The following is a 25,606-nucleotide window of genomic DNA, read 5'->3' as shown; positions in this document are numbered from 1 at the left end:
TATGATACATTTGTTCTCTAGTCAGCAAGTTAAGTTAGAGTCTTTTCATAAGTTAGGGCTTTAGGAGTGAGCCTGTAGTACGTATACAGTGAATTCTTAACATTGCTGCAACTCACTGGAGAAACCAAAAATATAATAACCACACTTACATAATTGTATCCCAAATTTAGAGTCCTGGTTGGTAGTCAGTTTTTTCTTATAAAGTTATTAGGTTTTTGTAAGTTTGATCTGGACAGTGTCTTTGTATAATTCCAGTGTGAAATACTTTGTAATCTCTTTAATAAAAATTATTTGAGTTCCCGCTATGGCTCAGAGGTAATGCACCCAACTAGGATCCATGAGGATGTGGGTTCTATCCCTGGCCTTGCTCAGTGGGTTAAGGATCTGGCATTGCTGTGAGCTGCAGTGTAGGTCGCAGGTAAGGCTCGGATCCTACGTTGCTGTGGCTGTGGTGTAGGCCAGCAGCTGTAGCTCTGATTTGATCCCTAGCCTGGAAATTCCATATGCAGTAGGTGCGGCCCTAAAAAGAAAAAGAAAAAAAAAATTTACTGACTAAAGTTTTGGTAAGTTGAAAGAAGAAACTATGGCTGGGTAAATCAAATTTGTCTCCCAATATGAAAATAATATAGAGCTGCTAAGTTTTAAAAATGTAAGAAATGTATTTTTCTTCAATTAGAGAATAATTATTCTACCTGGACATTGGTTTATATTTAGATATAAATGATGATCATGTTGAAGATGTTTCAGGAATTCAGCATCTGACTAGTGATTCAGACAGTGAAGTTTATTGTGATTCCATGGAACAATTTGGACAAGAAGAGGTAAAGGTGACCTTTTTTTTTAAGTCTTTTTTTTTTTTTTCTTTTTTATGGCTACACCTGCATGAGATGAAAGTTCCTGGGACTAGGTTTCTCGTTGGAGCTGCAGCTGCTGGCCTATGCCATAGCAAGTCGGGATCCAAGCTGCACCTGTGACCTGCACTGCAGCTTGCGGCAACTTGGGATCCTTAATCCACCCAGTGAGGCCAGGGATGGAACCCTCATCCTCATGGATAATATGTTGGGCTCTTCCCCTGCTGAGCCATAGTCGGAACTCCTCCAAGATGACATTTTTTAATTGGTGAGTTTTCAAAGTGGTATATCAGAACTCAGTGCATAACTTCTGTTAATAACAGATGTATATGCTGTTCACCACTTTGAAAACATACCTCTGAAATGTTAAAACATTTGTATTTTGTTTTGTGAATTAATAAAAAATGTAAAATTCCTGAGTTCCCTTCATAGCTCAGCAGTTAATGAACCCAACTAGGATTCATGAGGACAGGGGTTCCATCCCTGACCTTGCTGGGTGGGTTAAGGGATCTGGCAATGCTGTGGCTGTGTCTCCGGCATAGGCCACAGCTGTAGCTCCTATTCATCCCCTAGCCTGGGAACTTCCATATGCTGGAAGTGTGGCCCTAAAAAAAAAAAAAGTAAAATTCCTGAATATTCAAAAATATTTAAATATTATAATTTATAATGTACTTACATTTTAAAATATTCAGAGAGAGGTACGATAGGAGGCAGAAGGTGAATTTCTTGTGCTAGTCCTTATGTTTGAGACATTGATTAACATTCAAGAAAACTGAATTAATTTCAAACAAATCTGTTTTTCACCTTGACTTTTAATATGTTGGACGAAAATTTTGAGTGGAACTGCTTTTCAAATTTCACTTAGTTCAGATTTGGTATTGGAAATTAACATTTGGAAAACCATTAAAAGGAGATGAATTTTTTTTTTTTTCTCTTTGGCAACTTTTTGTGACAATGACTAGGGTAGTTTTGACAGCCGTAATTTTTTTTTATGTGTGGTGTTTTTACATCCTTCCCCCACTCTTTCTGCACCCCTGTTGTAACTCGGTGCTTTTGTTTGTTTAATTGAAGTATAGTTGATTTACAGTGTTGTGTTAGTTTCATGTGTACAGTGCAGTGATTCCGTTGTACATACACTCGCCGCCCCCCCATATATATATATATATATATATTCTTTTCCAGATTCTTTTCCCTTATAGATTATTACAAAATACCGAGTGTAGTTTGTGCTATACAGTAGGTCCTTATTGGTTATCTGTTTTATATATAGTAGTGTGTATATGTTAATCTTATCCTCCTAATTTAACTCCGTACCCTTTCCTCTTTGGTTACCCTAAGCTTGTTTTCTGTGTCTATGAGTCTCTTTCTAACACAGTGCTTTTAAAATACACTATACAGAGATGTTTAAATATTTCTTGGATGAATGACTGACTCATGAGAACAATTCACTGCCAAACATCTCCATTGTTTGCTTGTGGATGAATCACCTACATCCCATTTCTTCCCTACAGATGGGAAGCAGAATAGGAATTCAAGAAAATTTTTAGAAAAATAGTATTTCCTGTAATAACGTAAAAAGCACTTTCTAAGAACAGTAATTCTATTATCAGGAAGACTTTGTGGTGTATAACTAAGTGTTTTAAATTTGTAGTCTTTAGATAGCTTGACATCGAGCAATGGACCATTTCGTTATTATTTGGCTGGTAATCCCAGTCAGCCCTTGGAAAGCTCTGGTTTTCCTGAAGATGTTCAAGTATGTTCTGGAAGTGGCAGCACTGGGGACACGCAGGCGGAAGCCGTCGAAGGCAAAGGCGAAGTAAAGCGCGGAGGAGAGGATGGCGGGAGTAACAGCGGAGCGCCGCACCGAGAGAAACGGGCTGGAGAAGGCGAGGAATTCTCTAATGTCAGAAGAGGGAGAGGTGTGTATTCCTCCTTTTTTTGTTTCTTTATAAAAGGATTTATTAAATGGGGAGGTTTTTTTTATAAAAGGATTCTTTATAAAAGGATTAATGAAATGGGGAGGCTCTAGATAGGAGAGGCACTAGGACTCTCAGTGCAAAGGGAATGTTCCGTAACATCTGACTACTTTTCTTTCTTTCTTTTTTTTGTCTTTTGTCTTTTTTAGGGCTGCACCCGCAGCATATGGAGGTTCCCAGGCTAGGGGTTGAATCTGAGCTGTTGCAGCCGGCCTACGCCAGAGCCACAGCAATGCAGGATCTGAGCCACGTCTTCAACCTACACCACAGCTCACGGCAACGCCAGGATCGAGGAGCGTTAACCCACGGAGCGAGGCCAGGGATTGAACCCGCAACCTCATGGTTCCTAGTCGGATTCATTTCCGCTGCCCAACTATGGGAACTCCTGACTAGTTTTCTTTAACCATTTTTTTCTTTTGTCCATTCTCTAATCAGGGTAAACTATACACACACACACATTTTTTTTTTTTACTTTTTCTAGGGCCGCACCTGCGGCACATGGAGGTTCCCAGGCTAGGGGTCTCATTGGAGCTATAGCCGCCAGCCTACACCAGAGCTACAGCAACACTAGATCCGAGCCCTGTCTTCGACCTACGCTACAGCTCATGGCAACACCAGATCCTTAACCCACTGAGTGAGGTCAGGGATCCAACCCAAAACCTCATGGTTCCTAGTTGGATTCATTAACCACTGAGCCATGATGGGAACTCCCTGACTACTTTTCTTTATCCATTTTTTCTTTTATCCATTCTCAGAGTGATCAGAATAAACTCTACACACACATACACACACACACACACACACACACACACACACACACACATATTTTTTTTTTAGTATAACATATTCTTCCTGGAGTGGCTCAGTGGTAACAAACCCAAATGGTATCCAAGAGGATGCAGGTTCAAATCCCTGGCCTCACTCAGTGGTTGAAGAATATGGCATTGCTCAGAGCTGTGGTGTAGGTCACACAGACAGAGCTCGGATCCCACATTGCTGTGGCTATGGTGAGCCACAGTGGGGACCCCTCTTTGTTGAGCCACAATGGGAGTTCCTGTTCTTTGTTGATATTTGGCTATCCTTTCATTCAAAATTCAACCTAAAGGAAAAAAACAGTACTTTTTGGAAGTCTTTCCTAATAATTCTCATTTAACTTTAATTAGTGGAGCACTGTTATACTCTTTGAATATCTTTATGCTTTTATGCACATTCCTTTTGTCAAGACTTTTATGTGTTCTGATTATAGGATGTGTTAATAAATGTTGATAGCATATTATAAAACGATAAGGAAAGAGCAGACTCTGGGAGTTCCCATCATGGCGCAGTGGTTAACGAATCCGACTAGGAACCATGAGGTTGCGGGTTCGGTCCCTGGCCTTGCTCAGTGGGTTAACGATCCGGCGTTGCCGTGAGCTGTGGTGTAGGTTGCAGACGCGGCTCGGATCCCGCGTTGCTGTGGCTCTGGTGTAGGCCGGTGGCTACAGCTCCGATTCAACCCCTAGCCTGGGAACCTCCATATGCCGCGGAAGCGGCCCAAGAAATAGCAACAACAACAACAAAAAGACAAAAAAAAAAAAAAAAAAAAAAAAGCAGACTCTGAGGACCTCTCAGGAAAGACAGTCAAGTGTTTGATGGTCAGAACCTGTCTCCCTCAACCTAATTAAATGAGTAAAAAGAAGAAAAAAAAAATCAATGTATATGGCAATAGCAGCTAGATAAGGGACTCAGCTTCACTCCATCAACTTTGCAAAGTATCAGAGGAGAGACAAGACAGAAACTAGAATATATAGGAAGTTCTGTTCTCTATAGAAACAGTGAAAAGGAAGGTAAGACAGTGAAATTTTGAGCAAATCTCTTGATTTAGCGGGAAGCAGACTGGGAGCCACAGTGGCTTGAGGGTGGATATTCAGTGTCCTTCTGGAAACTCTTTTGAAGGAATAGCCAGAACACGTGCAGGGCTTGTTACTATATGTCTCTCCCTTGTCAGGTTGAGAAGGCAGCTCGAGAATTGGGCATATGCTGATAGAACAAAACACTTCTTGTAACATAGGCTTTAAAAAAAAGGGAAAATACAGCAGGGAGGATTGGATAGCCTAGTGTCCAGTTCACGGAATGTCACATATCTACTCCCCTGCTTTCCCTGGGACAAGTAGAACTTCAGCCAGAGCTAGAAGAAACTGGGATTTGCTTTCATACTTGACTTCCCCGCTTCTGGTTCTGACCTTGAGGACACTGAGGGAGGCAAGGCAAAATGATTGCTCTGTGATTATCTCTTACTGGCAAAGTCCATCTGGCCTCTTGTTATGGAGAAAAGAGCTGAAATATAAGACCCCCTGTTATTTGAATATATATAAGTTATTGACCAAGGAGAAGTCCCCAGTGCAGGGCATTAAACAATGTTCAAGAGAAGAGAAGAGAAAATAATTGCGCTGTTACCTCAGACCCCACCTCTGGTCCCACTCAGAAGAACCCAAAGTAGAAGCAACGAGCATGAATGAGCAAGCCTTCAAGGTCAGATTCTGGGGCCACGGGCCAGAAGGGCAATGTGATCGTAGTGAGAAACCCACTCTATTCAGGTAGATTGATAGAGTTGCCTGTGTCACGGATAAATAAGCTGACTGAAACTGACCTGAGTACCATGCAGAAATCCTACAGCCAAGGAAAAAATAAAAAGGAGAGTTGGAGGAGTTCCCATTGTGGCTCAGTGGAAATGAATCCAACTGGGAACTATGAGGTTGCAGGTTTGATCCCCGGCCTCGCTCAGCAGATTAAGGATCCGGTGTTGCCATGAGCTGTGGTGTAAGTTGCAGACGCAGCTCAGAGCTGGCATTGCTGTGGCTGTGTGTACCTCTGATTCAACCCCTAGCCTGGGAACCTCCATATGCCACTGGTGTGGCCCTAAAAAGACAAGAAACGATCCATTTTGGAAGAGTATCTATCCCAGAAAGCAGGACATTTTAGATAACCAGTATTCCTCATTCAAAGAAAAATATGAACTCTTACAAGTGGGAGATTGAAGTGGAGATGATAAGACCTTTAAAGAAAAGAATATTGCATGGGTGGGGGGGGGAAACTGGAAGCCTAAGTAACAGCTCTATACCTTATAAATACATTAAAACTGCAAGGAAGAGAACTACAGGGGCCCATGCAATGGCATGGTGCGATTACTCCTGTCTCTGTGAAGGCAGTTTGAATGCTGAGTATCATATAGGATGTAGTAAAGTATCATCAGAGGTCACTGATAGACCATCGCAGAATATCTCAAGCTGATAAGGATGCAGGAAAAAAACCAAGGCTCAAATGCAACTTCCCACTTTTCTGTGTAAATTCCAGACCAATAGCTGAGTTAAGGAAGGACCACTTCAAAATTTACTTTCTTTTGATACCATAGTAGAGGCCTTCTTGAAAATGGAGGCATCAAGCATTTCAGTGTACTCTTTGGGGTTTAACTTGGCAGACGACTCCAATTCAATTTCTCTTACAGACTCAAACACTGCTTGATACAAGCTCAGTTTTGGGAATCCTGCTTTTGTAGGGTTTCAGGATGCCAAAGGGCAATGGAGGTAGACAATTTTCTATTTATTATTTGAAACACATCTTGTTAGCAAAATGTGTAAAAACTTGTGATATTCCATTTTTGCAAGGGTAAGGTAACATGGTAGTACCTTTTACAATATAAAACTGTTAGCCTTTCTGAAAAATAACCTGACAACACTTTTTTTTTTTTTTTTTCTCTTTAGGGTCGTACCTGCAACACATGTAGGTTCCTAGGCTAGGGGTCTAATCAGACCTACAGCTGCCGGCCTACACAACAGCCATAGTAACACAGGGTCTGAGCCGTGTCTGTGACTTACACCACAGCTCTCAGCAATACCAAATCCTTAACCCGCTGAGCAAAGCCAGGGATCGAACCCAAGTCCTCATGGATACTAGTCGGGTTCGTTATTGCTGAGCCAGTAATTCTAATTTGAATTTGTCTGTCCTAAAGAAATTAAGAGAAGTTTGGACAAGAGTTAATATGCAGTGACATTCATTTCAGTGTTATTTATAATCGCAAAAATTTGGAGTCATCCTATCTAAAAGTGGAGAATGAGGAGTTCCCTTTGTGGCACAGTGGAAATGAATCCGACTAGGAACCATGAGGTTGTGGGTTCAATCACTGACCTTGCTCAGTGGATTAAGGATCTGGTGTTGTCATGACGTGCGTAGGTCACAGACGCAGCCCAGATCTTGCATTGCTGGGGCTGTGGCATAGGCTGGCAGCTGTAGCTCCGATTCCACCTCTAGCCTGGGAACCTCCATATGCCACAGGTGCAGCCCTAAAAAGCAAAAAAATGAAAAAATAAAAGTGGAGAATGATTGAGTAAATTACTTCATGGTCTTACTAATGACCATGTAGTTGTTTCAGTGTTTTTGGAATAAAATTTAATGATGCACATAAATGTTCATAATATTTTTTAAAGGTAGGACACAAAATCATATAAAAGTGGTAATGCTGGGGGTAACGAGTGCTCATGGATACTAGTTGGGTTTGTTAACCACTGAGCCAGGACGGGAACTCCCTAGTGTAGCTTTTAATACTCTAAAGAAGCAATCTTCATATTTTTTCAATTTTGTTACTGTATTAGTAGAGAATTTCTAAAATGTACTCCAAACATGCATATTATTTGTGTATTACATTTTATCATGTACTAGTATATTAACTACATTATGAAACCTTAACCAAAAAAATTGAAAAGTGTTAAATAGAAATGTACATGTTTGGAGTTCCCGTCGTGGCTCAGTGGTTAACAAATCTGACTAGGAACCATGAGGTTGCAGGTTCGATTCCTGGCCTTGCTCAGTGGGTTAAGGATCAGGTGTCTCCGTGAGCTGTGGTGTAGATTGCAGATGCAGCTTGGATCCCGCATTGCTGTGGCTCTGGCGTAGGCCGGTGGCTACAGCTCCGATTGGACCCCTAGCCTGGGAACCTCCATATGCCATGGGAGCGGCCCTAGAAAAGGCAAAAAAAGACCAACCAAAAAAAAAGAAAGAAAGAAAGAAAGAAATGTACATGTACGTCTACTTTGATTTCAGTAATTTATTTTGTGTATTTCCTGATTGCTTCCACTCCACATTGGAGATTTATCTCTCAAAGAGATCAAGGGAAAAAATGAAAAACAAAAACAAAAACAAACCTGCTTTTATTTTAATAAGAGTTATTTAAAACTGGCTTGTTTTGCTCTCTTATAATAGGGCACAGGATGCAGCATTTGAGCGAAGGAAGCAAGGGTCGCCAAGTGGGAAGTGGAGGTGATGGGGAACGCTGGGGTTCAGACAGAGGGTCGCGGGGCAGCCTCAACGAGCAGATTGCTCTTGTGCTCATGCGTCTGCAGGAGGACATGCAGAACGTCCTCCAGAGACTCCACAAGCTGGAGACGCTGACAACTTCACAGGTGGGCTTCACACTTAGCTGATTCTCCTGTTGATTCTGTCAGATGGCGTGTAATTAGAACCTGGATTAATCTGATTTACACACATCAGTGGAGTTTAAAGGATCTCCTTTTGAAAATATTATTTCAGAAAAGGCTGACTCAAAAGCTAAGTACCACTTAATAGAAAATTTTCAGCATATACTGTGAACAGTACCATATTGGAGGTAGGAAGAAGAGAAGCCTGAGAGCTGTTGAATAATGCAGTCTGAGTCACTAATAAAGAGACTGTAGCTAATACCCTAGAGTTCATCATTGAGGTTTCATCCTTTTGTAGTAAGCATTGTCCTCTATCTTGACTTCTTTTTATTTATCTATTTAGTATTAAAGTATAGTCGATTTACAGTGTGGTGCCAACTTCTCTGTATAGCAAAATCACTTAGACACATTCATATATTTTTTTTTCCCCTTTGGTCTTGCCTGCAGCATGTAGAAATCCCTCAGCTGGGGGTCAAACTCATGCCACAGCAGAAACCAAACCACGGCAGTCACAATGGCAGATCCTTCACCTTCTGAGCCACTAGGGAGCTCCTATACATTTTTTTTTTATTTTTTTATTTTTATTTTATTTTTTTATTTTTTTGTCTTTTTGCTATTTCTTGGGCTGCTCCCTCGGCATATGGAGTTTCCCAGGCTAGGGGTCGAATCGGACCTGTAGCCACCAACCTACGCCAGAGCCACAGCAACGCGGGATCCGAGCCGCGTCTGCAACCTACACCACAGCTCACGGCAACGCCGGATCGTTAACCCACTGAGCAAGACCAGGGATCGAACCTGCAACCTCATGGTTCCTAGTCAGATTTGTTAACCACTGCGCCACGACGGGAACTCCACATTCTTTTTTTAAATACCTTTCCATTATGGTTTATCCCAGGAGAAAGGATATAATTCCCTGTGCTATACAGTAGAACCTCATTTTCTATCCATTCTAAATGTAACAGTTTGTGTCTACTAACCTCAATCTCCCAGGCCATCCCTCTCCCTCCCCCCACCTCTCCCGACTGCACTTTAAAATGCCATGTAGGTAATACAGTAATTTACCCATTATGTATTGTCATGTAGATATAGGCTTACCAGTAGTGTGAATACGTAGGCTAGGATTAGAGCTTTTATTTTATTTTATTAGAGTTTTTATTTGATTTTCACTGATTAGAGCTACTGCGAACTCAAGAACGGTTAACAGGTTAATATAAATTAGGCTTAGGATCATAACTTTCAAGCCAGAGAAAAATATGGAGTTTTTTTTGATTTTCACTGTGGTTTCCTATAACTGAAAGTGAATTTTCAACATATATATTTGATTATTGTTCACATAATCTTTGCATTTTCACAGTTTTAGCAATGAAGGCTATAATTCTCAAATGTGTTTATAAACTGGTGGTTTATATGGAAATTAACAAATTAATAACTGTTGAGTAATAAGAATTTATGTCTTTTTTTTTTTTTCCTTTTCTAGGGCCGCTTCCTGCAGCATATGGAGGTTCCCGGGCTAGGGGTCGAATTGGAGCTGTAGCCACCAGCCTATGCCACAGCCCCAGCAACACAGGATCCGAGCCGCATCTGTGACCTACACCACAGCTGACAGCAACGCCAGATCCTTAACCCACTGAGCAAGGCAGGGATCCAACCCAAAACCTCATGGTTCCTAGTCAGATTCGTTAACCACTGCGTCACAACGGGAACTCCAATAATAAGAATTTTAAAAAAGTAATGGTTCAGATTAATTTGAGGTTTTATTTTGATAATTTTATACTATTTGAACTATCAGCTATAAACTGTCAAAGGTAATTACTTGGTTAGCAATTTTAGGGACTCAATTCGGTCAGTATGAGTTTCAGGATAATCAAAGCATAGGTAGCAGAGAAATCAAGAATAAACTAGGAGTTCCCATCGTGACACAGCGGAAACGAATTTGACGAGGACCCATGAGGTTGTGGGTTCGATCCCTGGCCTCATGCAGTGGGTTAAGGATCCAGCATTGCTGTGAGCTGTGGTATAGGTTGCAGATGCTGCTTGGATCTGGCATGGCTGTGGCTGTGGTGTAGACCAGCAGCTACAGCTCCGATTTGACCCCTAGCCTGGGAACCTCCATATGCTATGATTGTGGCCTTGAAAAGACAAAAAGCCAAAAAAAAAAAAAGCAAAAAAGAAAAAACTCTAATATTTTAGTCTTTTTTTAGGAAATAGAAAAAAATTACTATATGTTTTTTTCTTTTTCCCAAAGCTAAATCACTTTCATTTGTATTTATAGGCAAAATCATCAGCGTTACAGACCAGTAGTCAGCCCCCTTCACTGGTAAGAAATTCTTTTCTTAAATCTCACTGCCAGGGTTTCAAGTACATTGTGATAAATTTAGATTATATGATGTCTTTAAAGTATTCCAAATTGAAGTCTACCTTTTAGAAATTGAAGTTTAAAATGTGTGTGTTTGTAGTAAGTCTGAAGTAATTTGGAAAGTCTACTTGCTCAATTATATTCTAAAATTATCTCCCTCCCTTTAGCAGGAGTGAGATATATTATTATTGATTATAGATAAATATTGGTAAGTATTTTCAAAATTATGAGTTAGGTGTGTTTTTAAGTTTGTATGTGCAATATGTAATAGACTGGTGACCAGGTCATTTTATTTTCTTAGAGACCATCCTGGTGGCCCTTCGAGATGTCTCCTGGTGCATTAGCTTTTGCTATCATATGGCCTTTTATTGCCCAGTGGTTGGTGCATTTATACTATCAAAGAAGGAGAAGGTAATATAATAGTTTTGTAATCAAAATCGTATGCAAATTCGTAATCTATAGTGGACAGAGCTTTCAGCAGCCGTTAGAGAAACCGACCCATTTTATAGATAGATTGTCATACTGAGCATTCTCTACAGATCCTGAGACTGAAACTACCTTTTTTTTTTTTTTTTTTTTTTGTCTTTTTTTTTGCTATTTCTTGGGCCGCTTCCGCGGCATATGGAGGTTCCCAGGCTAGGGGTCGAATCGGAGCTGTAGCCACCGGCCTACGACAGAGCCACAGCAATGCAGGATCCGAGCCGCGTCTGCAACCTACACCACAGCTCACGGCAACGCCGGATCGTTAACCCACTGAGCAAGGGCAGGGACGAACCCGCAACCTCATGGTTCCTAGTCGGATTCATTAACCACTGCGTCACGATGGGAACTCCTGAAACTACCTTGGAAATGGTATCTGGCGGGTCTCTAGATTTAGAAATTTTTTGCTTGAGAACATCTGTACACATTTGATTTTGGCAACAACAAGGAAATGATTACAGGCTTAAGTTTCATGTCTTATGAGGAAACAGTGTTCTTGAAGTCTGATATTTGTTTGGGACCCTTTGCTAATATTAAAGGACAAGTAAACAAGGATAAAGGATAAGTAAACAAATAAAGCTTGCATGCTCTCTGTACCTTAGAAGTACAAACATGGGCATTTCAGAAATTTTTTTTTTTGGTCTTTTTACCTTTTTCTAGGGCAGCTCCCACGGCATATGGAGGTTCCCAGGCTGGGGGTCTAATTGGAGCTGTAGCTGCCGGCCTACGCCAGAGCCACAGCATTGCCAGATCCAAGCTGCATCTGCAACCTACACCACAGCTCATGGCAATGCTGGATCCTCAACCCACTGAGCCAGGCCAGGGATCAAACCCGCAACGTCATTAACCACTGAGCCACGATGGGAACTCCGGCATTTCAGAAATTTTTCATCCTGGTGGTTGTGTACCTCTAAAAATAGGGCTTATTCTAATTTGAGAGCCAGAATTCCAGTTTGGATGCCAGGAAATAACTCAGGTAAGTTTGAAAATAAGATTGGAATCCTTGAAAGTGCTCTCAGATTGTCTAGATGAGGAATAACCTGAGACTGAAACTCTTGGGTTCAAGAAAATCCTTAAAGTGTTTTTTGGCCACTATGTGTACTAAATTACTTTCCATGGATGAGCAGATGGACAAATATTTGTGTCATTCCTGGCACCACTGATTATGTGTTCAGTGTTTCATCACCATTTCCCATTAAGTAACAACAGATGGGGAAAGAGGGTATTTGATAAGATTTTAAGTGGTCTCTTAAATATGTACAAGAAAAAACCATTTTTAAAAATCTACAGAGTTTAGGGAGTTCTCATTGTGGCATATTGGAAATCAGTCTGACCAGTATCCATGAGGATTTGGGTTCCATCCCTGGCCCTAAGCAGTTGGGTTAAGGATACGGTGTTGCCCTGAGCTGTGGTGTAGGTCGCAGATACTGCTTGGATCCCACACCGCTGTAGCTATGGTGTAGGCTAGCAGCTGTAGCTCCGATTTGACCCCTAGCCTGGGAACTTCCACATGCCTGGGGTGAGGCCCTGAAAAGCAAAAGCAAAATAAAACAAAATAAAAAAGTCTACAGAGTTTAAATAGTTATAGGTCTGTTGTTTCTCTACCAGAGAACCCATGTTTTGAATTACTACACATGAGAACAAAAGCAAAAACCAAACATTTATCCTTCTCTTACTAACAAGGCTAAGAGCACACTTGCGGAAATGCTCCAGGGTTAATACTTTCTAGTAGAACAACTGAAGTGTGTGTGACATTTGGTGAATCAGTTTACTTCCTTGTTCTCTGCTTATGTTAAGATAGTTTTTGTTCATAAATAAACTAGATACGTTTTTCTGGTACATTATTGTTCTTGGAATATACTTCTACTTGCAGAAACTTGAGTGGAATTTCTGAAGCATAAATTGCTTTCTCAGTATCATTTACCTCCCTTCAAATCCATCTATGTATGTATCGTTTCAGCTGTTAAGGTATAGACCTTCATTTAAATCCTTACTTAACACGTTTTATGTTTCTCCTATGATGAGTTGGGTGCTATACAGTGTTTTAAATCCTGGAGTTACCGTTGTGGCTCAGTGGGTTACGAACCAATCCATGAGGATGCGGTTTCAATCCCTGGCCTGGCCCTGGTTAAGGATCCGGTGTTGCCGTGAGCTGCAGTGTGCATTGCAGACGCAGGTCAGATCTGGTGTTGCTCTGGTGGTGGTGTCAGCTGGCAGCCACAGTTCTAATTCGACCCCTAGCCTGGGAGCTTCTGTATGCTGAAGGTGCGACCCTAAAAAGCAAAAAGCAAAGGAAAAAATCCTAATTTCCCTGATAATAGGAGAAAAAAAGAACCAAACCTTTTTTTCAACGTGTAGTTAGGCTAGGATTAAGCAGCAGGGAACAGTGGCACTAAAAGGAGGCGTTGGGTGTGGCTCAGTGGGTTAAGCATCCAGCATTGTCACTGCAGTGGCTCGGGTTGCTGCTTCAGCACAGTTTTGATCCCTGGCCTGGGGAACTTCCATATGCTTCAGGTGTAGCCAAAAATAAATAAATAAATAAAGGGAAGTGTTTACATATTTTGCAATGCATTCCAAAGTAGAAAGTTGGGAATTGGAGAATTGAGAAGTTTGGCACAGGACAAAAAAAATCTAAAGCTTATTTATTTTGGTTATTTTATTTCATGCCTAAGGTTGAAACAGCTTGTCACTTTATTAAAGACTGAAAAAACAAACGATGCTGAAAATTGAAGTTTTTCTAAAATAGTCATAATAATAATAATATTTTGGGCCATGCCCGCAGCATGTGAAAATTCCTGGACCAAGGATTGAAATCAGACCTGCTCCTAGCAGTGACCAGAGCCACACAGTGACAATGCTGGATCCTCTAACCGCTAGGCCACCAGGGAACTGCTTAAGGTTTTTTTTTAATGTTCCTTATAGTAGAAATAGACACCATTTCTCTTAAGTGTTCCTTTGGGTTTTTGATAGGTGTCCCTGAATGGAGAAACTTTTCTCTGTTTTTCATCTTCTACTTTGTTATTATTGAATTTTTATCAAATTTTCCAATAAATGCTAGGTGTTTATTCTTTCCACATCCTAAATTACACAGTGCTGTGCAACGAACTGCATTTTGATGAGATACAATGTTTTTATGCTTATATATGTAATGAATCAACTGGGGTTGGGAATGGAGCCTTATTTATTTATTTATTTTTGCTTTTTAGGGCCGCACCTGTGGCATATAGAGGTTCCCAGGTTAGGGGTCTAATTAGAGCTGTTGCTGCTGGCCTACGGCACAGCCACAGCAACGCTAGATCTGAGCCGAGTCTGTAACCTATACCACGGCTCATGGCAACACCGGATCCTTAACCCACTGAGCGAGTCCAGGGGTCGAACCCACAACCTCATGGTTCCTAGTCGAATGTGTTTCTGCTGTCCCATGATGAACGCCAAGCCATATTTATTTTGGAAATAAGTTTTGGCCTTGAGGAGACTTGGGCGTCTTCTAATCTGGCAAATGTTTAATCATTTTTAGTCTGACACAGGGATTAGAAGTTTTAGGAATTAGAGAACATTGTGAATGGTTTGGAGCAGGCCGGTCTGTGTTAGCGATGGAGAGAAAGATCTAGAAATTCTCTGAGGATGGGAAAAGTGTGGCTGGGAGAGGGTGTTCCATGTTCATAACAGGGTCCATCCCATACCTCATCCCCTAGTACAGTGTCTGGCACGGATTAGGCTTTCAATAAATATGTGTGGAACACACGCTGAGTACCCACTCTAGGCCCGACGGCAGCTCAAATACCATGTGATGTGGACAGGCTTTGATTTAGTTAATATGTTTGTATGTGGACATAACACCACTGAGATAATTCTATACACATGTAAAATAAGTAGCTATCTATTTGTGGTAAGCTTTAAAAAAATTTTTTTTTGTCTTTTTAGGGCCGCACCTGTGGCACATGGAGGTTGCCAGGCTAGAGGTCTAATCAGAGCTGTTGCTGCCGGCCTTCACCAGAGCCACAGCAACACCAGATCCAAGCCACATCTGCAGCCTACACCACAGCTCACGACAACGCTGGATACTTAACCCACTGTGAGAGGCCAGGGATCGAACCTGAATCCACATGGTAACCAGTCAGATTCATTTCTGCTATGCCACGATGGTAACTCCAAACCTGCATTATCTTTGAGGTCTGCCTGTACTTTTAAGAAAAGGATGTTTCTGAACACTTTTCTTTTTTTGGCCATGCCCATGGCATGTGGAATTGCCAGGCCAGGGATTGAACCTGTGCCGCAGGATTGATCCCAGCTGCTGCAGTGACCATGCCAGATCCTTAACCTGCTGAGCATGAGGGGACTCCAGAGCTTTCAGTTTTCATCCAGTAAAAGCTGGAAGGGTGGTACAGATCTCAGGAGAAACATTCTTCGGACAGATCCTGAGGAAGGTGTCATGGGACCAAAAAGTCAGGTCCAGGCTTCTGAGGCAGGGAAAGACTCTCAGCAGCCCAGGCAGAGCAGGTTCAGTAGACTGGGGAAAGGCAGAATGTCATTCCTATTTTCTTATCTGTCATATTCTGTAGTTTTTCTTCTCTCATTACACTATACCTTATATTTTGCAAGTGAATGTTTTCAAAAAAGGAGAGAAAGATCTCATTAAGAGCCTGAAAAAGGAGTTCCCATTGTGGCGCAGCAGAAACGAATCCGACTAGTATTCATGAGGATGTAGGTTCATCCCTGGCCTTGTTCAGTGGGTCGGGGATCTGGTGTTGCCGTGAGTTGTTAGATATGGCTCACATCTTGAGTTGCTTGTAGCTGCAATGTAGGCTGGCAGCTGTAGTTCTGATTTGACCCGTAGCCTGGGAACCTCCATATGCGTGGGTGCAGCCCTAAAAAGCAAAAAATAAAAATAAATAAAAATAAAAAAGAGCCTGAAAAGCATCCCCAAAATTGAAAGACAGCAATAGTGATTTATGTCTATTCTACTTCCCTATTACAGTTGAAGATGGGGGAACTCACAGACCAAGTTGTAGGCTTTTTGGTAAATCTGAAAAAGGACCTTGTGCCTTGTATAGCTGTCTGCATCTCCTGGGATCTTAGTAAGTGTTGCTAACGATTCAGGCACCTCCCAGCTAGCATTTCTGCTAAAGCCTCACTCTGGCAGTCTTTGCAACCTCTCAGGATTCTGTTCCTCCAGAGGCCTTTTATTGTCATGCTGAGAGTAATCTCCTGCTATGTGAAAATCTATCTAGTAAACATCGCTCCTGCCAAAGTGTACAGAGATCTCTGTAGAGAGTAAGGAAAGGCCTGATAATTTGAAGTATCATTCATGCCAACAGGGTTGCATAAGAGTGTTTCTACACAGAATAGGATTAAATTTGTAATGAGAGAGTTTCAGCATTTTGGATCTTGAGTGCTGAGGAGGATATAGAGATTTTACAGCTGTGGTTCTTTTCCCAGAACTCAGATCATATATGATTGTTCTGTCTTGTGCTAACAAGGCCATTCTCCTCTGGTATGTCACTCTGCTGTCATTAAATCTGTCACCTTATACTTATCTCAGTTGTTGGTTTATACGCCGCCCCCCAACCCTCTGCCCCATCAAGTAAACTGAGAGCTCTTTTGATGGCTGCTTTTTAATTTTTCTTTATTTTTTTATGGCTTCACCTGCGGCATATGGAATTTGCTAGGTCAGGAATCGAATCGGAGCTGCATCTGGTGCCCTACACCACAGCTGCAGCAATGCTGGATCCTTTGACCCACTGTGCCAGGCTGGGGATTGAACTGGTGCCTCTGCAGAGACAAGCTAGGTTATTAACCGTGTGTGCCACAGCGGAAACTCCTGAGAGCCTGCTTTAGATATCTGAATCCCCAGTACCTGGCACAGTGCCTGGAAAGTAATAGATACATAAAATGTTAATTAAGTGAACAGTTCAGCTTTTGGGGTTTTTTTGTTTAATTATTTTTTTTTTTTTTTGTCTTTTTGCTTTTTCTAGGGCCGTACCTATGGCATATGTAGGTTTCCAGGCTAGGGGTCGAATTGGAGCTGTAGCTGCCAGCCTACACCAGAGCCACAGCAACGTGGGATCTGAGCTGCGTCTGCGGCCTACACCACAGCTCACGGCAACACCAGATCCTTAACCCACTGAGCAAGGTCAGGGATCGAACCTGCAACCTCATGGTTCCTAGTCAGATTTGTTAACCACTGAGCCACAATGGGAACTCCAGCCTTTGAGTTTTCTTTTCTTTTTCTTTTTTTCTTTTTAGGGTTATGCCTGCGGCATATGGAAGTTCCCAGGCTAAGGACTGAATCCGAGCTATAGCTACCAACCTACACCACAGCCACAGCAATGCTGGATCCTTAATCCACTGAGTGGGGCTGGGTATTGAACCTGCATCCTCATGGATACTAGTCAGGTTCGTTACCGCTGAGCCACAGCAGGATCTCCTAGCAAACTTTTGTTGTTGTGGTTTTAGGTTTTATTGAAGCAGAGTTGATTTACAATGTTGTAATGATTTCTGCTGTACCACAAAGTGATTTGGTTATACATGCACACAGCTCCATTCCTTTTCAGATGCTTTTCCCATGTAGATGATCACAGAGTACTGGGTGGTGTTTTCTGTGCTTTACAGCAGGTCCCCATTGGCCAGTCATTCCATACACCTCAGTGTGCATATGACAATCCCAAACCCCCTGTCCGTCCCTTCCCCCATCTGTCCCCTTTGGTAACCATAAGTTTTTCAAATTTTTAAGTCTGTTTCTGTTCTGTAAATACATTCATTTGTATCCTTAGATTCTACATGTAACTGATATCACATGACATTTGTCTTTCTGTCTGACTTCACTTGTATAATTCTAGGTCATCATGTTCTGCAATGGCATTATTCATTTTTTTATTGCTGATAGTATTCCATTGTATGCATACTATAGCAATCTTTATCATTCTCTTGATGGACATTTTTTATTTATTTTGTCTTTTGTCTTTTAGGCGCACCGGCACATGGAGGTTCCAGCTAGGTTGAGTTGGAGCTTTGCTACAGCCTACCTAGAGCATAGCAACCCAGATCGAGCTGCACTGAGCAAGCAGGCTCGAACCGCAACCTCATGTTCTAGTCGATTCGTTCTACTGTGCATGACGAATCTTGATGGAGTTTAGATTGCTTCATGTTTGCTGTTCTATATGCTCAATATTGGGTGCATGTACTTTTCAAATTATGGTTTTCTTCAGATAGATGTCCAGGAGTGGGATTGCTGGAATCTTTGGTAGTTCTGTTTTTAGCTTTCAACTTTTCATTGTTTTATGAAACTTTTCTGTTTCACAACTATTCCATTTTGATAAAATTATAAAATATTTTGCAGAAATCTTAATTATGGACTAGTCAAACTAGAAAAGGTTGAGAATCTAGAAGCAGCTATGAAAAGAGGAATATGCATTTGAATTATTTATTAATAACGATTTGGTAATGTCATCACTTGCAGTTGGATCTTTCCTATCGAGCTCTAAATGGCAGAAGTAATTTCTTAAGGATCATTTTTAATTTTATGGTCTTATTTTGAATTTGAAGTTACCATTCAGTGAGTCCTCTGGTATGGATGTGTTTCATATTCAGGTTGCATTTATACTTACAGGAAATTGGTTCTTTCCTTTCTTTTTAAAGAAAACTGAACTGAAGAAAATGATATTTTACTGAAGAAGACTCCTGAGCCTGGATGACCTCAGGATGAAATGGATTGTGGAGCTCATACGAAAATCCTAGTTTGTGATGATTATACTTCTTTTTGTTGTCCAGTAGTTTGGTTTGTGTACATATATACATATATATTTTTTGCACTACACAAATGATAACATTTTAAGGACTAATATTGCTGATACTTGAATAATCAATCTCAACTAGGTTATACATAGCATATATAGATTTACCCTACCCTTGAACTTGAAGGACATTAAATTATTAATTATTGTTTGGTAACATGTTTACCTGATTATCTCCCATAGAAAAATATAAACTGCTTTTCCAAGGTACAGTTGTGATAATGAGAACAGATTTATAACTGGGCATTTTTAATTTTATAAATATGAGAAATATTGCAAACCAGGAGTGAATTTCAGATGAGATTAAATCGGCTTTCTTTCTTAGTCACTGAATCGCCATGCCAAGGAGCAGAAAACGGCTGGAAGAATCTTTTCCACATTCACTTGTGGGCTGCTCAGAATCTTTCCTGGGCATTCATAGCCCTTACTTTAGTGTTCATGCATCATTACGGCAAAGGAGATCCCTGCGTCCCAGGCTTAGTTTTTACAAATGATTCACAGAATAGACATAACCTGCTAAGGGAAATGATGAAGAATGGCTTAGAGTAAGTTTGACAGTGTATTCTGAACCTACAGATCATTAATAAGATTTAGACTCAATCATACACATGGATTCCTTTGTAATCATTTTTCTTTAACCGAGGATATCTTGTTTCTGCTTCATAGGGTGCTTTGAAATATAAAATGAAAACTTATTTATACTGTTTTTACAAAGGTCAAAAAGGAAACACACAAAAATCACTTTTCTGCAACTGGTAAACCACATAGACTGGACTCTTAACCTCTTAGTGCCTCAGTCTTTCTTCGGGGTATAATATTTGAGATACACTAGTTTCACAGGGGTCTTGGAGGGGTGTGTAAGCTAGCAGGCGTATGCTTCCATATGAATAAGACATACCCAACTAATGTAAATATAAGTGTCTCTCTCCCACCTTGCACATGTAGACTAAGAACACTGTCATTTAGGTCCTGGAAGGCTTTGTTTGGAATTATGCTTCCTGTATACCTTTTAAAACTCCCTGCTCATGTAAATGTACCTTGTACTTTAAAGATTTCTCTGATTCACAGACTAAGTATCAAACAATTTTTAAATATCCTTGGTATGTATGATGTTGGGTTTAGCATCATGTGTTCGGAGTGTTTTCAATAAGAACGTAATCCATCCGTAATATAGAGGGTGGTCCTTTGTTTACCTGAAGAAAAAAGTGTAAGAAGTCAATTTGCTTTTCCTAAGACTCTTTTTCCTTTTTTTTCTCTTACATGTAACTGGATTTTTTTTAAATCCCATCTTGATTAAAATGTATCTGTCTACAGGGATCTACTAATATTTGCTTTTTAAAAGCTGTCCTCTATTTAGGGGAACAGAGTGAAGCAAGTAACTGAATTATATGTAAAAATAAAATTTAGACCTGTGGATCGGGGTTCTTTTCAAAACTTAGCTGTCAATATGGTATCAGAAAACAGTGGCTTTTCTCTTAATATATAAATAAATAAGATGCAAATTAAGAATGTAAGCTGTTGTGAATTATTACAAGAAGTTGGGGGGTAACTTACTTCTGGGAATAACCATTTGTATCCTATTCCAAAGTCTTATTTTATAGTTTGAAAAGCACTTTGCACACAGTTCTTGTATATACAAGTAAAGATGTAATTATAGGATGTAGTGTCACAGCTTTGTTTAACAAGAACCTCATTTAAAATTTTAAATGGACAGCTATGGTATTTTTTTAATGATCTACTTCTTTTCTGTTCTTTATTGTAAAACTAAATTAAAAATAAAAGGTTAATGAGAAATGTTACGGTTTTTATTACTTGTTACTGTTAGAAGTGCATTGATCATATACTAAGGATTAAATGAGAGTAAATAGTAGGGATCCATAGAAAGTAATTGTGCCACTTTTATTTTATGTATGTGTGTATGTATTTATTTATTTATTTGTCTTTTTGCTTTTTCTAGGGCTGTACCCACGGCATATGGAGGTTCCCAGGCTAGGGGTCTAATGGGAGCTGTAGCTGCCGGCCTACACCACAGCCATAGCAACACCAGATCCGAGCTGCATCTGCAACCTACACCACAGCTCACAACAACACTGGATCCTTAACCTGGATCCTTAACCTGGATTCAGTAACCACTGTGATACAATGGGAACTCCATGTGCCACTTTCAGAATAAAGCTGTACTTTTACAGGAGTTCCCTTCGTGGCACAGTAGTTACTGAATCTGACTAGGAACCATGAAATTGTGGGTTTAATCCCTGGCCTTAGTGGGTTGAGGATCTGGTGTTGCCATGAGCTGTGGTGTAGGTTGCAGACTCGGCCTGGATCCCCCGTTGCTGTGGCTCTGGTGTAGGTTGGTGGCTACAGCTTTGATTTGACCCCTAGCCTGGGAACCTCCACATGCTGTTTGAACAGCCTGAGAAATTGCAAAAAGACAAAAAAAAAAAAAAAAAGAAAAAAAAGTGAGTTCAAGTCCTTTAATCCATTTAACTTTGAAAATACTACCCCTGTGTTTATACAGTTTGCATGGGTCAGTTAATTTGTCTTCTCTCTCTCTCTCTTTTTTCTTTTTCTTTTTTTAGGGCTTGCAGCATATGGAAGTTACCAAGCTAAGCTAGGGGTTGAATTGGACCTGCAGCTGCCAGCCTACGCCACAGCCACAGCCATGTGGGATCCAAGTCACATCTGCAACCTACACCACAGCTCATGGCAATGCCGGATCCTTAACCCACTAAGTGAGGCCAGGGATCAAACCTGCATCCTCACAGATACTGGTTGGGTTTGTAACCTGCTGAGCCACTCCAAGATCTCCCAGTTTGCCTTAAGGGAGTTTAAGTTAGGTTTCTGACCCTTGGAACCAGAGTCCTGACTAGTATAGATAACTTATGATCATTAGGACTGAACACAGGCTCTGGAGCCAGACTGTCTAGGTTCAAATTCCATGTAATAATGGGAAAGTCCCTTAACTTCTGTTTCAGTTTCTGCATCAGTACAATTTGGATGATAATATTTCATACGATTAATATATGCATAAAATACATAGAACAATGTTCAGGTTATATTAAGAACTTTGTAACTAATAGCTCTTGCGATGATAGTAATAATAATTTTGGTCATGATTTCACTCTCAGTACTTTTACAGAAGCAGGACAAGAAGACATAAAGATCCAAATCCCTTTTGTAGAAAACACTGGAAATGTTGGTGAAAATGTACAAAAAAATGTTTTTTTAAATCTTTTGTCTTTTTAGGGCCTCACCTGCAGCATATGGAGGTTCCCAGGCTAAGGGTCAACCTTGGAGCTGTAGCTGCCAGCCTATACTACACAGGATCTGAGCCATGTCTGCGACCTACATCACAGCTCATGGCAATGCTGGATCCTTAAACCAATGAGCAAGGTCAGGGATCAAACCCAAGTCCTCATGGATACTAATTGGGTTCATTAACCACTGAGCCATAATGGGAACTCCCCCCGCAAAATTTTTTTGACGTATTTTTCTGCCCCAGAAGCAACTATCAGCCCTTTTGGCTGGTTTGTACTCACCTCCAAGGTTCTGATTATGTTTGAACAGCTATTTTTGATAGTTTTGTTCCTAGGGGACACCAGAAAACACTTTAACTTATTGTTAATCAGTTCTTTGTTCCTCAGTGGCTCTTCAAGTTAAAGATCCAACGTTGTCACTGCTGTGGCTCATGTCACTGCTATGGCTCAGGTTCTTGTGCCAGAACTTCCGCATGCCACAGGCATGGCATGGCAAAAAAGGTTGGATAAGGGGTGAACACGCAGATGGAAGAAATGCATGGTGCAAGGTATGTGGGAAGGGGTGTGGAGCGTCCATGCTCTCACGGGGGCACCATTCTCCCAGCACGTCCACATGTTCACCAACTAGAAACTCTCCAAACCCTGTACTTTGGGGATTTTGATAGAGGCTTAGTCTTGTAAGCATGATCAAACAATAACTCCATTTCCAGCCCCTCCCTTCTCTGGAGAATGGGGATGGGGCTGAAAGCTCCAAGCCTCTAATCATGGTGTGCTCTTTCTGGTTGACCAGCCTGTGTCCAGAAGCTCACCCAGTCACCTCATTAGAACACAAAGACATTGCTGTCACCCAGGAAATTGCAAGGGATCTAGGAGCCCTGGTCAGAAACTGGGGTCAAAAACCAAGTATTAGAACCCAAAAGAAAAAAACGCTCCTACTGCCCTTATCCTTAGGAAATTACAGGGGTTTTAGGAGCTCTGTGCTGGGAATAGGAAGCAGAGATCAATATATATGATAAGTTGTGGGTTTTCTGTGGGGAGTTTTTGTTTTTTTGCTTTTTAGGGCCGTATCTGCAGCATATGGAAGTTCCCAGGCTAGAGGTCAAATAGGAGCTGCAGCTCTCGGCCTATATCAGTCACAGCAACATGGGATCCAAGCTGCATCTGCAACCTACACCAGAGCGCATGGCAACACCAGATCCTCAGCCCACTGAGGGAAGCTGGGGATCGAGGCCACATTCTCATGGATAGTAGTCAGGTTCACAACATGCTGAGCCATATTTTTATTATCTTTATCAGTCTTTTTTCTCTTCGGATGCTTGTAGGATCGTCTCTTTGTTCCAGGGTCTGAAATGTCACTGTGTTCCAACTTGGTATGTACAGGAAAAGTGTTTGCTGCAATGATGTTATGTAACAAGCTCAAAACTCCATTCTTTCACCCTCTTCATTCCATCCATCAGTAAGTCCTGTTGATTCTACCTCTAAAATACATCTTGAATCCGAGTGGGCTGGTTCAATAGCCTTCTATTCAATCTCCCTCATTCAACTGTGGCTCTGACCAGTCCACTTTCCACAGTTAGAAGAATGACCCATTCACAGTGGCTTCGTATTGTTTGAAAGGAGGCCTGGTGGAAATGGTCAATATTTGCACAATCTTTTGGACTCTGAGCATTTTTGTGACTGGCTAAAAACAACAGTTCTTTCTGGAAAAGAGAATGATCAGACCTGATTATGTCCTTTAAGATGTTCTGGAGAATAATGGCCGGGTTTTATACGGTGACTATTTCCCAAACCCCAAATTAAGAAAAATATTTTAAGTAGTAAAATACTCAGGGCTCAAATAATGATTTACTAAACACCTTTTATGTTTGCTATGTATTTCATCTTATTTAATTGTCGAAGATGCACTAAGGTAAATAGGTACCTCTTTAAACATTTTCTGTATTTGTTTAACAGTTAGTGGATGTGAGGAGAAAATTATTTTCAAGTAATAAAAGTTGTATATGCAATGGATGCACAGATTTCTACTGCCAAAGCAGTCTGTGTTCTTTAAGACATTATGGAGTTCCTGCTGTGGCACAGTGGGTTAAGGATCCAACTGCAGTGGCTCAGGTTGCTGCGGAGATGTCGGTTCAATCCTCAGCCCAGGAGTTCCCATCGTGGCTCAGTGGTTAATGAATCCAATTAGGAACCATGAGGTTGTGGGTTCGATCCCTGGCCTTGCTCAGTGGGTTAAGGATCCGGCAATGAGCTGTGGTGATGGTCGCAGACGTGGCTCGGATCCCGAGTTGCTGTGGCTCTGGAGTAGGCCGGTAGCAACAGCCCTAATGGACCCCTAGCCTAGGAACCTCTATATGCTATGGGAGCAGCCCAGAAAGGGCAAAAAGACAAAACAAAACAAACAAAAAAACCCCCCTCAGCCCAGAAACTTGCATATACTGCAGGTATGGCAAAAAAAAAAAAAAAAAAAAAAAAAAGACACCCAACTGCCAAAACAACATTGCCCCTTTTTTATTGTTCTTGTTCTGGCTCAAGTTTTTTTGTCTTTTGTCTTTTTAGGGCTGCACCCGTGGAATATGGAGGTTCCCAGGCTAGGGGTCTAATCCGAGCTGCAGCCACCAGCCTACACCAGAGCCACAGCAACGCGGGATCTGAGCCTCGTCTGTGACCTGCACCACAGCTCACGGCAATGCCAGATCCTTAACCCACTGAGGGAGGCCAGGGATCAAACCCACGTCCTCATGGATGCTAGTCAGGTTCATTACCCACTGAGCCAGGATGGGAACTCCCTGTCTGAGTCCACAACAACTTGACAGGTGTCTTTAAGATTTAAGTTTGTATAATAAATCACTAGTTCCCGGTAAACACCATTACAGCATGCAGACTTCCAGGTGACAGTAGCTGTACTTGCTAGGTCTGTAACTGGCAAAGTGGCAAATTGTATGTGCTCCATCTCTTGGGTTGGGAATAGGCTCACTGTACATTTCCCTTGATTATTCAGTAATGTTTCAAATCCCCAATAAGATTGGTGTTCTGGGGCAGTTCCATTAAGGACTGGCTTGCCTCATTATTAATCTGCACAATTCACAATCAAGGTAGATGATCAGTAGCTTCGAGTTTAATAACCTTTTTACTGTGGCTTTTTACTATGGCAGAGCAATGGTTCAAGCAATTTGTGCTTGATTCTGAAGCCACTCTTCTTTCTACTACTTTAAAATTCCATAAGAGGATGACAAATATCCTAGCTTTTGCCTAATTTAAGGGAAAGATGTAATTTAGAGTTTTAACAACTGTATTTTGAACACATTATTGTTAGAAGAGGTGATTAGTAGGAGCATTAAACCTAAGTAGTTGTTACTAAAACAATCTCAGTGAAATCATTAAATCATGGATTCAGTTACCCAGCACTGATTATAAGGGTGTCTCTTTCACTAACAGTTTTAAAT

At 41.1% G+C, this 25,606-nt stretch overlaps 1 protein-coding gene across 13 annotated transcripts in view; it reads left to right on the top strand.

Annotated features, from left to right (window-relative positions):
- ACBD5 (acyl-CoA binding domain containing 5) overlaps positions 1-20,790 on the top strand; it is a 39,262-nt gene extending 18,472 nt beyond the window's left edge. For 3 of the 13 annotated variants that reach the window (XM_013980249.2, XM_013980247.2, XM_013980245.2), the window contains 6 exons: positions 715-827; positions 2,503-2,770; positions 8,063-8,262; positions 10,550-10,594; positions 10,935-11,044; positions 18,723-20,790. In XM_013980249.2, coding sequence (XP_013835703.1) covers positions 715-827; positions 2,503-2,770; positions 8,063-8,262; positions 10,550-10,594; positions 10,935-11,044; positions 18,723-18,759 — 773 coding nt within the window. In that variant the 3' untranslated portion in view covers positions 18,760-20,790. Of the gene's footprint in view, positions 1-714; positions 828-2,502; positions 2,771-8,062; positions 8,263-10,549; positions 10,595-10,934; positions 11,049-18,722 lie in introns of those variants that run through there. The other 10 variants (XM_021064888.1, XM_021064885.1, XM_021064889.1 and 7 more) reach the window with 7 other exon arrangements.

This window comes from Sus scrofa, chromosome 10 (assembly GCF_000003025.6).
Source record: "Sus scrofa isolate TJ Tabasco breed Duroc chromosome 10, Sscrofa11.1, whole genome shotgun sequence".
In the NCBI taxonomy this organism is placed as follows: Eukaryota; Metazoa; Chordata; class Mammalia; order Artiodactyla; family Suidae; genus Sus; species Sus scrofa.
This window is presented reverse-complemented; position numbering and strand designations above follow the sequence as displayed.